This window comes from Drosophila albomicans, chromosome 3, assembly GCF_009650485.2.
Source record: "Drosophila albomicans strain 15112-1751.03 chromosome 3, ASM965048v2, whole genome shotgun sequence".
Classification (NCBI taxonomy): domain Eukaryota; kingdom Metazoa; phylum Arthropoda; class Insecta; order Diptera; family Drosophilidae; genus Drosophila; species Drosophila albomicans.
The window spans coordinates 46574502-46590624 of NC_047629.2; the positions used below are offsets into that span (position 1 = coordinate 46574502).

The following is a 16123-nucleotide window of genomic DNA, read 5'->3' on the forward strand; positions in this document are numbered from 1 at the left end:
CGATTAATCAAAAACTTACCTCGGCAGAAAAATCGAATTAACTCGTGAACACTTTTGAGCAAAAATTTTTCACAACTTTCGACTTGGATTATTACGACACGAGTGCACCGATGAACTTAAATCTTTATAAGGCGATGAAGTGCCATCCTATAGCCCTGTGAAATACTGGTTTAATGGATTCTATCGTGGCCGATGCTCGCTAGAAGACGAAGGTTGTGAAGGTCGTCCAAAAACGGACGTTGGGCCAGAAAACATTGATGCCGTGCGTGAACTGATAATGCTAGATCGACATGTGACATATCGTGAGATAGAGGCATCCTTTGACATTTCCTTCACCAGAATACATTCGATATTGCATAAACACCTGGTCGTAAAAAAGGATTGTTCTCATTGGATCCCGCACAATTTAACGATTGCTCAAAAAAAGGCTTGTGTGGATTGGTTCAAAGAAATTTTGAAAAATACATTCCCTGTGCTTCAAAAGACATTTATAAGATGGTCACAGGTGACGAATCATGGATCTATGGTTATGAGCCCAAAACAAAACAGCAATCGACCGTGTGGGTCTTTGAAGACGAGCCAAATCCAACGAACCTTGTTCGTGGAGGAAGCACTATTCAGCAAATGGTCGCCTGTTTCTTCGGTAAAACTGGTCATGTGGCGACTGTTTCGCTTGAGCAATGTAGGACGGTCAATTCTGAGTGGTACACCATAATTTGTAAGCCTGAACTCCTTGTAGAAATTCGAAAAACGAACAAGAAAAGATGGATCATTCCGCACCATGACAACGCGAACTCCCACACACCAGCTCAAACCCGCGCCTTTTTTTGCGGTCAAAACGTGGAATTCATGGGTCATCCGCCGTACAGCCCTGACTTGACTTCTTTTTATACCCGCACATCATCGAAAAAAGGCGTGGTCATTGATTTTCGATGTCAGAAGATGCTGTTAAAGTGTTCAAAAACCATGTTTTGGAGGTGCCTCAATCAGAGTGGAAAAAGTGCTTCGACAATTGATTTGAGGGCATTCAAAAGTATATAAATCTTGCTGGAGAATACTGTGACAAACAATAAATCCATTTTTTTTTATAAATATTCGCATTTTCATTATTAGGCCAGAAATATAAATAGCAACCCTCGTAATCACAGGGAACTGTGCTTGCCGCCCCGATGATAAGCAACGGAAGCTGTGGTTGGAGACGCTGGAGACGCAGCTAGTACAATATGGATGTGGATGTGGATGTGGATGTTCAATCTCGGATGCTACTGACGTCTGATGACTGTCGGCTGTTTGTTATTTGCTGTTTGCTGTTGTTTGACTGACTGACTGACTGACTGCCTGCTTGCCTGCTTTGCCTTGCTTACTTGTTGTTGTTGTTGTTGTTGGGGTCTTTCTCGAAATTCCTTCGAGTCAATCAACCCGTCAGTTGTGGCGCTTATTGTTGTTGTTGCTTTTGTTATTGTTGTGGTTGTTCTTTCTGCGTGCTTTTAGCTTTGCTTTCTGACCAAGCGACCGACTGTGTTCACTGCTCACTTTTCGGTCATATATTTTGGACGTCGCGTCCGTTGTATTTATAGACACATGGAACACACACTACACTACACACACACGCACATACACACGAAATTTGAACGTAAGATTTCGTAATTGCATAGCACAAGAATCGCGGGGGAAATGCGTTTTGCCAAGTGACAACAAATAATAAATGTGGTAACAATATGGCACTTGACTCAATTGGGGATTGTCAAGGGAATCAAATTGTTAGGTACAATATTATTATTATTATATTTTTTGCGCGATAAGCCAAGTGAAGCCCCCCCTAAAAAACAAACTACACTACACACGTAGTTCTCGATACGCGTAACAAAACAAATCGAACGCACCTCGACCAGCTGTAACTTTCCGTTAAGACGAAATTTTCGAACCGACGCGTTGCGCTTTTTGCTGTTGACTGCAGCGACGCAGTGGCGCAGTCGAAGGCAAAACAACAGCAGCGTCAAGCGCAAAGCAGATCGCACACTCAATAAGATTCGCCCCAATGAGAGAGCTGCTCTCTTTGCGCTGACGTCACAGCGTAACAGCTGTTGTGCACTGCAAGCGCAGCGCAATTGTGACGTCACGCACAGATTTATTGCGTAACCTGCACAGCAGCACGAAGCTTGACAAAGATCGCAAGAGAGCGAAAGCGACGACGCCGCGCAGCAGCAGCGAGAGTGAGAACGACAGCAAGAATGAGAGAGGGCGCAAAAGCAGCGGCGTTGTTGTTGCTATTGTTGTTGCTATTGTTGTTGCTGTTCGCTCTGTGTGGTGCGCCGTAAAGTTTTGTTTTTATTTCTCGTGTCTTTTTATTTGTCTTGGCTTCTTCACTTCACTCACACACACAAGCAAACTGACAGCGTCAATCCCGCATGCGTGGGCAGCACACACACACAGAGAGAGAGCTTTGGATTTGGCTTCAGCTGCACGTGCAGCGCGCCAACTCTCAAAGCAAAGCAAAACCATAAACAAAACAACGCCAATAACAACAACAACAAAACAAAATTGCATGGCTAATTAAATTTCTATTAGCCAAGCAGCAAAAAAGCGGTATTTAAACATGTTTTCAAATTGATTTCAGCTCGCTTTCTTCGGAGCTGTCGCTGAGACATTACGTATACGCCCCCATAATCCACACATACAAGAATATGTATGTATGTTTGTGTGTAGAGCAGACTTATGAATTATTATTGCGGCTAAAAAACAATGAAACCTGTTAATTAACTTTGTACAAATTTGGCATAAAATGTCGCGACAACAACAATTAATGATTAATGTTCGCTGTGGTCAAAGTGTCTTCCCAATTGTCTGGCAGTCTGTTGTGAACTTGAAAGCGAGCATTGACTCCGAACCAAGAGGAAGTCGAATGGAGTTTTTCCTCTTTGGGCCAACTCACAACTTCAGCTATCCATCTAACTTGTCACTGCTCTTGTTGACCCACTTAACTGGGCCATTGTTATGCTAATTTACAAGCTGGCTGCCTGGCTGCACCCACTGCGGTTGCAGTAGTAAGTAAAATAAAGTCAAGTCAAGTCAAGTAGTTGCTGCCACACCCCGTTGCTGTTCCATATATTTGATTCATATTTATACACATTGTGTCCAACTGACAGTAGCAAACACACACAAATTTTGATTGATGACTTTTGATTGACATTCGGGCAATTTGCTAATTTTCCAACTGCAACAGAATAGAACACAAAAAAATGGGTCACTTGAGTTCTCCTAGAACTATGCGTCTACCATTAATCACAATTTGAATTTATGCTCAAGCACACAAGTACAATTGCTGCCACAAACACAACAATGTTGAGGTACTTCATGATGTTTGCAATGTCTGCAAAGTAAACATGGATAAATAACGCAAACTAAACTGGAAACTCGTATGCATTGGAAAATTTTATGCGTAAAGTTTAATTAACTTTAGCTGTCAGGTCAGCCAACTGATTAACATATATAAATGCCTATCAAATGTCTACAATCAAGCTATAAAAATGAAAATATCACTTGAACACTGTGAACTGAACGCAAAGCAACGTTCGCTTCGCTTCAAAGTCAAAGTGGAGCAACAGTCGAAGCTAATTGAAATGCATTGAAAGTGCGTGTGACCAAGTCGCAAGCCACAACAAGTGGCAACAACAACTTCACTACTAGTTGCAGCTGGTGGTGCGTGTGAAATGTCAACAGCGTTTGGCCATTGGGGAGCAATTTGGCTGCAGGCCAGTTGACATTTCGTTCAACTAACTTAATTATTTTGCATGCCTCATTGAAACTTCAACTGAACTCAACAGTGGGTGGGCAGTAGTTGTTTTTGTTGTTGTTGTTGATGCTGTTACTGCTGTTGCATAACTAATCGAAATAAATATAAAAAGTGACAGTTGCCAATCTGCGGACTTACTCAGTTTGATGTATGATTTTGACCTCATTTCGATTACCTTTTATTATTATTATCAGTTCGGTGTTGCTGCGTTGCATCGCTGCATGTTTCATGCCACAAACATAATTGTACAAAATTTAAGCCTTGTTATTGCTGCCTTTGTTGTTGTCTGTTGTCTGTTCAACACACCTTTCCATGACGCGACGACGAGTGCAATTTGTCTTTGCCTGCGGGCGCCACATGCAATATTTCATTCTCAATCCCATTCACGTAGCGCGTAGGCTGCCCAAGTTCAAAGAGTTAAGTGTGATTGGGTAACACATGTAATACATGGCGTATACTCAACACTGCAGCGACAATGCTATAAAAATACAACAAAAATACTTTTGCACTGGGAAGAGAGAGGCACATTGAATGCCATTGGTAATTGAACAGCACTCGACCAAGAGTCAGGATGGCCGAGTGGTCTAAGGCGCTGCGTTCAGGTCGCAGTCTACTCTGTAGGCGTGGGTTCGAATCCCACTTCTGACAAGAACTTTTTTTCACTTTTTTTGTGCACAATTTAATTGTTTATGCTATTTTTATACCCGCTACCCATAGGGTAGAAGGGTATTATAACTTTGTGCCGGCAGGAAATGTATGTAACAGGTAGAAGGAGGCATCTCCGACCCTATAAAGTATATATATTCTTGATCAGCGTCAACAGCCGAGACGATATAGCCATGTCCGTCTGTCTGTCTGTCCGTCCGTCCGTCCGTCCGTATGAACACCTAGATCTCGGAGACTATAAGAGATAGAGCTATAATTTTTGCCACGCCCACTTCCGCCCCCGCAAATCAAAAAAATCGAATAACAAGTGTAATTTTAAAGCTAGAGTTACGAATTTTGGTATATACAATAATTACTATAGTAGTTATGATTTCTGAAAATTTGGTTGCGATCAAATAAAAATTGTCGAAGTTATTTAGGAAATACTTTTGTATGGGAAAAACGCCTACTTACTAGGGGTCTGAGTTGCTTTGGCCGACAATCTGGCACATTGTACCGTTTATGGTATATTTTGAATGGTGTACTATATCGATATACCAAATATACCATTTGGTATATTTTTAGTATTTTTTTTTAGTATTTTCGGTATATTTTGAAAATGATACCGCAATATTTTGCCTTTATTAAAAATGGGTAGCGGGTATCTCACAGTCGAGTACACTCGACTGTAACTTTCTTACTTGTTTTAAATTATTTGGAACATTTAATTGAAAAAGTTATGAATCAAAAGTAAACCTGCATTTTTATTAATATTTTATTATTTAGGTCATTAAAATTAAACCGAAATCAATGAATGAAAGAAAGCTACCCATGTTCAATACAACCATAATCTACAAACATACCAAAAATATGACGCAAAAATACTGAAACATATTGAAGAAATGCTTAAGAAGGATAATTTTGGTAAGTAGGCGTTTTTTCCATACAAAAGTATTTCTTAAGTAAATTCCACAATTTTCATCTGATCGCAACCAAGTTTTCAGGTATTTTAAATACTATATTATTGTCATTATTTTATACACCAAAAATCGCTCTAGCTTTAAAATTACACTTGTTATTCGATTTTCGGAAGTGGGCGTGGCAAAATTTTGAAACAAAACTGATCGGTGTGGAAATATTACAAATGATGGAACAAAAATCAAAGCTCTATCTTTTACAGCCTCTGAGATCCAGTGTTTCATACGCACAGACAGACAGACAGGCTATGACAGACAGACAGGCAGGCAGACAGACCGACAGACGGACAGACGGACAGACAGACAGACAGACAGACAGACAGACAGACAGACGGACAGACAGACAGACAGACAGGCTATGACAGATATGGCTATATCGCCTCGGCTATTGACGCTTATTATGAATATATATATTGTTTATGGGGTTGAAAATGAATCCTGCTGCCTGTTACAAACATTTCCTGGATGTACTAAGTTATAATACCCTGTAGAGGGTATAAAAAGTAAGAAACATAAGGGGAGAAATTTATTTTCAAAAAGACCTCACACGATTTAAAATATTATTGCTCTGCATGCAAGTTATTTAGATTATCCCAAATCGCATTTAGATCAGTTGATCGCCGCTGCAATTGCTTCAATTGCACTTGTTAACTGTGAGCGCCGTTGGCGCCATTAAAAATTACAAGTAAATCAATTTATGTGCGCCTTAATTGTCAATATTCTAATCACATAATCTGAGGCGGCCAAACCGTTTCGCCTTCAAGCATTGAGTCGAAACATTAAGACCACACACACACAACTCACATTGAGTGAGAGCTCCGATGATGATTATTATCGCAGTCTGGCATCGCTTAGGCACTTCAAGTCTTCAACGAATCATTCAGTCAATCAAACTGGAGAAACCGCTGACTTGTTCAATTTCAATTGCAACTGCAGTAGTTGATTTGCTCTTGAGGATAAGACGAGTATTTTCAGACATTGGCATGATTATTAAAACTTGATGCGTAGGCCTGACTTGCCCTATTTGTAATTACGAGTATACTTGATCATTAGCGGCAATCAGACACATAAAACGCGGCATTCCCGAGTTGTGTTGTTTTTTTTTTATAGTCAAAAGTTTACGACAATTTTACATCATTTAATATTGGAGCCTATAAAAAATAAAAAACCCTCAACTACTATTAAGATAATTTAATGGCCCCAAGGCGTGAAGCATTGAGCCGTTGAACAATTGACAACTGACTGCTGCGGCTGCTTAGCAAAAACTGTTTACACAATTTAAATTGACATGTGAGTGAAGAGAAAAAAAAAACGAAGATGCATTATTATGAATGATGTGAGACAAGACAAACGCCTTATCTGCCAGCAACTGCATTTTTCTTTTTTGCAAACGTCTTTTTCGCCTTCATTATACAAGAATATTTCAACTATTGAAATTTATGGCATCCACAAGTTTTCAATTGATTGGCTTTTAAATAGCAAATTAAACGTGCTTTCAGCAAATTATTATTAATGCTCAAAAGAGCTGCATTCACTCACTTCTCCCCCCCTCCATTGATGTTGCATAGCTACCTCTTTACTTATAACACCTGTTGGTTGTTTATGCAAAGCTTTTAACACTTTTAATTAAATTTTGAATGGAAAACACTGTCAAATGAGCATTCCAAATAGTCGCTGCAATTTATGGCAGGTAATTAAGATAAGAAAAATGATTATTTAAATGCAATGCGCATTCAAATTCTCTGAACAGTATTTATAGTTTATCATTGAAATACGAAATTATGCATTTTTAATTCCCATCCAATAGATTATGTCTCAAATTTCACTCGAATAGCTTTTGAAAAGCTTCGAGCGCCTTCATTTAACAGGCCATAAAAGCTTTTTGTAACGAAGCGATTTAAATTATGATCTCGTACCACGAAAAAAAGCTTTTGGCCATTGAAGACCACCCTCGGCACTGCGGCGCTCTCTCTTTTGTAGGTGAGCGAAAAAGCTTCGACTCTGGTGAGTGAGAAAGCGCACAAGCGCTCAGAAACCAAGCTTACAAAAAACGAAAAAACGAGCCACGAGCTTTTCGAAGAGCGGCAAAAAGCGTTGCGTCGACCTGCTTTCAGCTTTCAATACGTTTTTTACATTATACTTGAAATGACGCAGGCGAAACTTTTGGCAGTCTTTGAGATACCATGACGTAGCTTGGACAGAACGTAATCAAAGTAAGGCACACACACATACACATATACACACAGACACTGTGTTTAAAGTTAAAGGCAAAGTGAAAATACAACAACAGCAAGAGTAAGAACAATAACTATAACTGGAATTACATTTTAAACTGCAACGGCAAACGAAGCAATTGAATTTTAAATGCCTGGCAATAGCGACGTTGTGAAAGCTCTTGAAGAATTCAAGAAATAAAGACACATAAAGAGCGTTGATAATTGTGACAGGCAAAAAAAAGCACGCCACACAACAGACAACGTGTTGTGAGTTGTTGTTGTTGTTGTTGTCGTTGTTGTGACTGTTGCTGTGTGGCGGCGTCTGTGGCGTGCAGTAAGGTTATTCAACCCAAGACTAGCACAGCGGCTTCATCAAGAGCAAAAGATATTGTGAGTATTGATAACTATTAAGTTTTAAGTTCTTTTGTTTTTTTTTTTATCATAAACTAGAGCAAACTACATATGTATCAACTAATTTTGCAACATTCGCAATTTCGCATTCGCCGCATTCAACTTTCGGCAGCAGCAGCGGGAACGAGGCGTAAGCGCTGTTCTATCAAAGCTTTTACTTTTATATGGCTGTCTAGCACTCGCTGTGCACTACGCCGCAAAAGCTCTGTTCATTTTTGAATAATAAGATGAAACTGCAGCAGCGGCGTGTTACTGCCGAAAGCTGCACACAAGAGAGTGACTGACTGAGAGTCCGAGAGAGAGAAAAAGCTTTTAACGTTTATTTTTCGTTGTGCGCGACTCCGCGCGCTCATTCATTCGCTCTCATATTTCGTTATTATGCTCAAGTTAAATAGAAAAGTAGTACAGACACATGGCGCTAATAAATAGCCCAAGCATAAGCAGCCTCCTCCCACCTCCCAACCTCCCTCTCCCACATATCTCTTTGGCAACCATTGTAAACGACGCTTTTGATTAAATACGCTTTTTCGTAGATAACCTGACGGCAATAGAATGAGCAATCTACGCATTTTTAAAGCCATGTCGTTGCATCCCAGCGCGAATATAAAAGCTGAAAGTCAGCCAGAGCCCAGTTCGAGGATGTGTTTGATGGGCTGCGAGGCGAGTGCGACGGAGTTACGTCGATTTCCAATACACGATGTCATTCGGTAAGTGAATATGCCCAATAATATCACACCACACACATAAATACACCATTAAATAAGTGGCCTTTTTACCGATCTACATTTAAACCTGTTTATGCAGCTCAGCTTTAACTTAGCCTTGCACTCGAGCTTGTTGCGCATCACAAATTCTCTTTTGCATACAAACAGACACCTATGCTTGTATGTAAGTGTGTGTGTGTGTGTTTACAAATTGTATTCCAGACAAACCTTCTAGGCACATACAAACATACCTACATACATACAGGTATAGCAGAGAAAGAGCTTTTGCTTTTGGCATAGCCATTCTGGCGAGTCAAAGGTTATTGAACTCATAGCGCCCGCATCAACTTCATAGAAAATTTCAATGCCATGGCAAAAACAAGAGCTACAACAACAACAACAAGAACTTGCATGCATTTCTGTTGCAATTATGCGCATTGTGGGTGTGAGGGAAACAGCGAGAGCGCCAGAGCAGCATAAGAAGCTGCGTCCCACACACACACACACGCAGCTAGATATCCCCCATGAGTTTATTTTTAACTCTCTGGCGCTCTCGCTCTGGCACTCTCTTGTAATGTGCGTGCAAGGCGCTGTGCGCTCTGTTGGCCGTGAAGTTGTTGTTGCAAAAAAAAGTTCTGTGCAGTGGAGTTGATGGCATCAGGCTGGAGTTTAAAGTGGACATAATACAAACGTACAATTTGCAAATATAATACATACATATGTGGAAGTGCATATGTAATTAGTTAATTAATTAATTGTGTGACATACCCATCTGTACTTAATTAATGTTAAATTAAGTAATGCAACTTTAGCACATCGACTATTTTTTGGTCTAGCCTAATTGCTTAAGTTGTGTAAAATAAATAAACAGAAGCAGCTCTTGTTATTACTGCTTATTCGTGCTTGTAGAGTGGGGGAAGTTGAAGCGGCAATTGTGAACGCCGGCACTAGACGCAGCAAACTTCCGCTCTCTGAGAGCGCATAAAGTAAAGCAGTGAGAGAGGGAGTGAGAGCGAGTGTAAGAGTAGCGAAAGCAGCACACATGCAAAAACACAGACAGAGAGAGCGAGAGACAAGCAGTGCATTGAGCATAAAAGCGCTTTTTTCAGCGACAACTTTTGGCGGCCATGGAAGAACTTTTCATTCGCATGACGTTTGTGTTTGTGAGAAAGAGCGAGATGGGATCTAATTTTAAAGCTGCACAGGAAAAGCACGACGAGCAAAAGAACAAAACTTCAATGCAGTTCTTTACAGTAAACAAAGAACTTCCGAGGCGATCGCACCGTCGAGGAGCGCGCATGAGTTTCGTGTAGTTTTTTTGGGGTAAAACTCGAATCCATACAAAACAAAACGTCGCGATTGCTGTAGTAGTATTTATTGTGCTCTTTACTATTCAATTTGAAAGCTTTCTTGTGAAGAACTTTTACAATTGCTACACAGTTTGTGTTGTTGACCAAAGCTGAGCTTGCATTTCGGTGCGCCAGAGAGTCATGTTGCATTCTTACGCTCACGATCTCACTAACACAAGCACACACATATTCACACACACACTACTTGCAATACATGCGCATGTAACTTGTCCACTGAATAATCAACAATTGTAATTCCTGCAGCTGCAACTATTGGCTGCGCCATTTCGGAGTGAGCGAGCAACTGGTAAACGAACTTGGTGGCCTGAAGAAGCTGCGCATCTGCTGCCGACACTTCAGTCAGCGCAAGGCAATGGCCAAGACGCGCATCAAGACGACGCCGTTGCGTGGATCCAAGCACATTATCCCAGCAACAACAACTGCAACAACAACAGCAGCAGCAACATCTGCTAAGCCCATGGCTGATAGCACAACGATAGAGCTGGTCGACGTAAGTGCAACTTTATCGCAAGTTCACATAGATAACGATAACATCGATAACCTTTTCTCCTTTGCAGAGTTCCAGCGGGGATTCCCAAAAGCAACAGACAATGCAAGAGAAGTCGGTGACTACCATAACACCGCTTCCACAGCGTTCACACTCCATCTGCTCGTCGTCTTCCGTCTCCAGCGATGTGCAGTCCATAAGCTCGGATTACGAGGCGAGCATGCCGCTCTCGGCACTCGTCAATGCACAGAATGGCACTGGAAAATCTGCTAATGGAGTGGCTAAGAAGCGTAAACTTTATTTGATAACTGAGAAATCGGATGAGAAGAATGGCAACAGCGGCGTCAATGGACAAAAGCGCAAAATGTTTGTTGTAGTCGAACAGGAAAAGGATACGGCTGCCAAGAAACTTATGATTGTCACAGATAAATCCAAAGCGAATATCACAGAGCATTTGGAAAAGTTTCTGCCCGAAATACTCAGCTGCATTCAGGGCAAGGAACAGGCACAGGCAAAAGCTAAGCATCCGGCTATCAAACAGGAACCAACACCGACTCCCATTGCTCACAAACCACACATCACGTTGCCGCCCAAGAAGAATCCCACAAACTTCATCAAAGTGGAAGGAGCACCCGGTGTTGCGCTTCCTGCCAGCGTGTCCATCTTACCCGTGGACTCGGAGCCCATCAAACCACCATCGTTGTCATCGCCCTCGCCGTCGCCGCCGGAGACTGAAACCAACATAAATCTATCACCGGATTTCCGATTCCTTATGAAGATATTGCCCAAACTGGAACAGCTGCCAGAACCGCACAAACAGCACGTGAAGCGTTCCATACAGATCTTCGTGGAGGAGAGCTACAGCCATTATGGCAAAAAGGATTAGCCCCAAAACAAAGCAAACACACACACAAACACAGTTCACTTATCATTTTAGTATTCCTTAGACCTTAGTCTTCGTTAGTCTTTAGCTCCCCGATTAAGAAATAAGTTCTTAAAAATCATTTCAAATATTCGTTGTTTAAGACTGATGCAAAAGAAACATATTTGTAAGGCACCGCAGAGCTGGTGCAACACCCTAGACATATAAGGTACAAATTTTATATACTACCTACTATATAGAGCCCGATCAGAGAGGAAAGGCATATACTTTTATAACGTATTTGTAGCCATAAAACACATGAAATCTGAATAGAATATACGAGAGCTTTTAAGCCAAGAACTGAATTAATCAACTGGTGTTTTATCAATGAATGTAAATAGACATTTATAATGAGAATTGTTTATCAAATTATAGAACACGTCCTGATCTAGAAAACGAGCCATTTCCGGTCCAAATTGGCAGGGAACTGTCCAAGATATTATTATTTTGCGTTTTATGTACTATTTTTATTGATCCTGATCCTTGATATCCGTGTGAATTTTGAAAGGACTCATATAATTGTACTCTCCGCAAGTAGTACTATCGATTTGCATTTCAAAATTTTAAAAATCACGCAAAAAAAATTTTCGAAAATTTTCAAAGGGGGAGGCATAGAAAAAATGTCCTGAAATCGAAAAATCGGTTGTAACTCAGCCGTTTGAAGGACTAGAAGGATGTCCTTTGGCAGAAAGATAGTACTTACCTAGAGTCGTAAGAATTTTTAATAAAAAGGACGAAAGTCCTTACAGGAGCTGAGAAAAACGGTAATTTTCGTATACAAAAAATAGGCTCTAACTCGAAAGTCCTTGGAAGGATCTGACTAAAACTAGTGTCAATCGACATTGCTTGAAAAGGACTATCAACTCACCAAAGGACATCCCGATTGTCCTGCTAGTTTCTGAGATATCAAAGATTTCTGGATTTTGACACTTTTCTCAGCGCCTTCTGACTGAAATTTTACAAGTGTCGGATTCTTAGATGACCCCATATTTTTAAGATGCCAATCGAAAGAGTAGGGCTACACGAGCCCAAGAAAACATGTCCTGCCAAAATGCGTCAGGATATGGCCAAGTTATGAGGTTTTAAAAATTCAATAATTCGGTTTACTTGACAAGTTATTTTGGCGCCATCTTTAGTGCTGTAGTGGTAGTTCCTTGTGGCGCCATCTATTGACTTTTAGCAGCGAAACGCTAGCAAACAGTGCACTGCTTCATTGTGTTGTCCGCAAGCAGTGTCCTCAAAAACAACAGCTTGCTATTCAAAAAAGTAACCGTCACCCAGTAAAAAGAACTTTTGCGATTTGTTTTCGTATCTTTTGTTTTGCATTGTAATTCCAAAGAACTTTATTTAGTTTGAAAGCATTTTGACTGTTTTTGTTTTCTTTTTCGTTTGAAATTTATTTGTTTTTTTTTTTCAGTATTACGTTATAATAATATTAGTAAGTCTAATGCTTGGTTTCTTTTGGTTTTATTAGTTAATACAATGGTTAGTGTGTGGTATTATGTTAATTATGTAATTCTGAAAAATTCTGAGGGTTTTGCTCATTTAATAATGTACATTTTGTTGTTACATTCGCATACACATATATATTTATATTTATGCGAAGTAACGTATCAATTGAGTTAGTGTATTAATGGTTAATGTGATGCTTGTGTGTGAGTACATCATACGAGTACATACAAAGATAATATAATTACATATATACAGTTAAACAATGCTTTGTTTAAAATACTTTCATTCCGTTCTAACGTTCTCATCTGGAGAACCCAAAGATTAAAGGACATTTTGCTCAATCGCGTGCAATTTTGTTTTTTTTTGGGTTTAGTGGGAACTTCTACTTGAGAGGATTTTCATTATACTCACATAGTGTTGTAAATTGTTGATCATTTCATCAAAGTGTGCTACAATTTTCACATATACATTTATAGAGTTGTTTTGCGTTATATAAATACTATATATTCTTTTCTTTTTACAACATTTATCGAATTTCCCATATATGTATATAAGTTTTACGTATGCCCCTATATATCTTAATAATGGATAAGCTGAAGAATTCTACCTTCTGTATGTATTGTTTATGGTATTGTTAACTACTCGTACATTCTGTGTTGTGTCCTACATAAGTATATATATATATTTCTTGGGGGAGTTGGGATTTCTATACGACAAGTTGGATGTGGCTAACTGCTGGGTATGTATATAAGAAAAGTACACACATCGGCTTATCATCAATGAGAAGCAATCACAAAGTTTTTTCTTCTATATAGTTAATGTATCATGGTAATTTTAATTATTATAGTTTTCTTTTTTTGTTAATTTCATGTATTTACACAAGTTTCGCATAGAGTGCACAAAGCGACCCGACGTAGCATTCGCTACAGGGTATCTCTAGTTCGTGGGCTAAGCAACTACGAGTACATTAATCATAATCAGAAGTTCAAATTAGCGTGATTTCTGCTTTTTACTTTCATTTCTTTTTTTTTTTTGTTGCAAAGCTTTTAGCGTGTATTCTACTCACATTTACATCAAAAATTTCCCTTTATCGTTTATCGTTTATATTGTAATCGTATATGTATTTGTTGTTGTTGTTGTTAGGGGTTAAAAAACTGTGTCACAATTTCTACAAACAGCCTTTTGTTAAACATGGTAAACGTACATTTAGTTATGTATGTTGTATGCAATATGTTGTTTTTTTTTTTATTTTGAATTAAGTAATGTCGATTTTTATTCTTTACATATTCTGTTTCTTTTTTTTATAACCTGAGCGCAATTTATTCTCTGTTAAGAAAACATTTATTATTTTTACTATTATTTGTTTAATGTCTGCCAAAAAGTTGTATTCTTTTTTTTTTTTTTGGGTAATTCTGGCACAAATGTCGTTTTATAATCGAGTTCAATATTATATATATAATACTTATTATTCTGAGAGATATTGAAAAGCTGCCTTCGATCCAAAGGACAAACATTTCAAATGTGTTTTTTAGATACCTGTATTTGGAATAATCTGTTTTGAGTGTTTCGAGTTTGTTTTGCAATATTGTCCATACATACACATATATTTATAAATATAAGTATATATCGTATATAAGTAGTGCTAATTCTTGACAAATAACACAAAAAAAAATGCATACATGTATTTATAGCTATAAATTCTAATTGCAAATGCATTGGGTCTGTGGTTTTTTACTAGACGGTCTTCGGAAACAATTTCCCTCGCCTCCAAAATTTCGAAGGAATGTTTTGTGTTTTAAGAGTTGTTAAGAAATGTTGAAATTCAAAGAATAAAACAAAAATGTTGTCGCTTTTTTTTATACAAACAGTTTTACACAATTTTATTTCTCTCTCTTTCTTTCATCTCGCTTCTCATTCTTCGTCTGCAGCCATTATGAAAACGTTAACTCGTATATATAATATTATGTAGGTTCTACTATATAATTATATATATATATATATATTTAGTACTGCTCCACAATTGGTTTAGGTCAAAATACTAATGCAGTTTACTTAGTCAACTAACGGTTAAACATATATTTTCAAACTTATTGAAACATAAGCTATGAAATCCAAGAATTAAAATAGACAAATTAAGATTATATATCTATATATATTTAAATTTTAATGTGTGTGTTGTGTGTGGTTGTCGGGATTTGAATTGAAAGGAGTGCAAAAATGTACATGTCAACATCATGATTCGAAATAGAGCACATGATGATATATAATAATCATAATCATAATCATAATCGTAATAATAATAATCGTATCGTATAGTATTAATTATATTTTAGTTGATTTCGTTTCGCTTTCGTTTAAACTTGTAAAACTAAACACTAAAAAAAACTAGTTGCCGCTTAGGAATTAAGTGTATGGGTGTTATATTATATCATATAAGTATTGGTGGGGTGTTAATGTTATGTACATGGTGCCTACATAAGTCCGATGTCGTTATTCATTACATAATTTGTTTAATAAATGATGTATGTATGTAAAATGTGTTGTTCTTCTTAATCTCTAATGTAGATGATAATTTTGCATTGTATTTCTTGCCTTTCTTCTTCTTCTTCTACTCGTTTCCTCGTTTCAAGTGAGAATTTTTTAATAACTAAAGGTATTTATATATTTCAGAGTGTGTGTGTGTATGTAAGTGTGTGTGACAAAGATTTGTAGTCTACATATTTGTGTTGTATATAAGACAAAAAAATCGTTATATTTCTAAACAAAAGGCTATGTTAAAAAATCGAAAAGAAATCGCTTACAACCAAAGTACGGGATTTTCAACTATGTATTTTCCTCTCATTTTCACACAATTTCCCGGTCGTATCTAAGCTGTTGATTTCCTTCTGCTTTTCAGCATAATTTTCGTTTTTCCTTTTTTGTTTTTGTTTTTGCTATGAGATCTCCGTGAAAGTTTGAATTCATATTTATTTATTTTTTATTTTGTTTCTTTACTTCTCGCATTCTCTTTCTCTTTATCATCATCGTAAGCGTACGCTAAATTAGTTAATGCCATATATATATAAGTATATCATGTATAGATCATATATATCGATATAGTTATATAATGATGTAAAACTACATACATAAGAAAGCAGCACAGTTAA

General features: G+C 38.2%; 1 protein-coding gene and 1 non-coding gene across 3 annotated transcripts; both read left to right on the forward strand.

The window, feature by feature from the left end:
* The first annotated feature begins 4358 nt into the window (after positions 1–4358).
* Trnal-cag (transfer RNA leucine (anticodon CAG)) lies at positions 4359–4441 on the forward strand. The gene has a single exon. It is a non-coding gene; the product is annotated as a tRNA-Leu (tRNA).
* A 3153-nt stretch (positions 4442–7594) lies between these two features.
* LOC117570497 (uncharacterized) lies at positions 7595–11506 on the forward strand. Of its 2 annotated transcripts, XM_034252191.2 has the most exons (4): positions 7595–8021; positions 8576–8749; positions 10360–10606; positions 10674–11506. In XM_034252191.2, the coding sequence occupies exons 2-4, from the start codon at positions 8595–8597 to the stop codon at positions 11487–11489; spliced, it is 1218 nt and encodes a 405-aa protein (XP_034108082.1). In that variant the 5' UTR covers positions 7595–8021; positions 8576–8594; the 3' UTR covers positions 11490–11506. The 2 variants fall into 2 exon arrangements, with proteins under 2 accessions (XP_034108082.1, XP_051860713.1); XM_052004753.1 differs by lacking the exons at positions 7595–8021; positions 8576–8749 and adding an exon at positions 9904–10069.
* The last annotated feature ends 4617 nt before the right edge of the window (positions 11507–16123 follow it).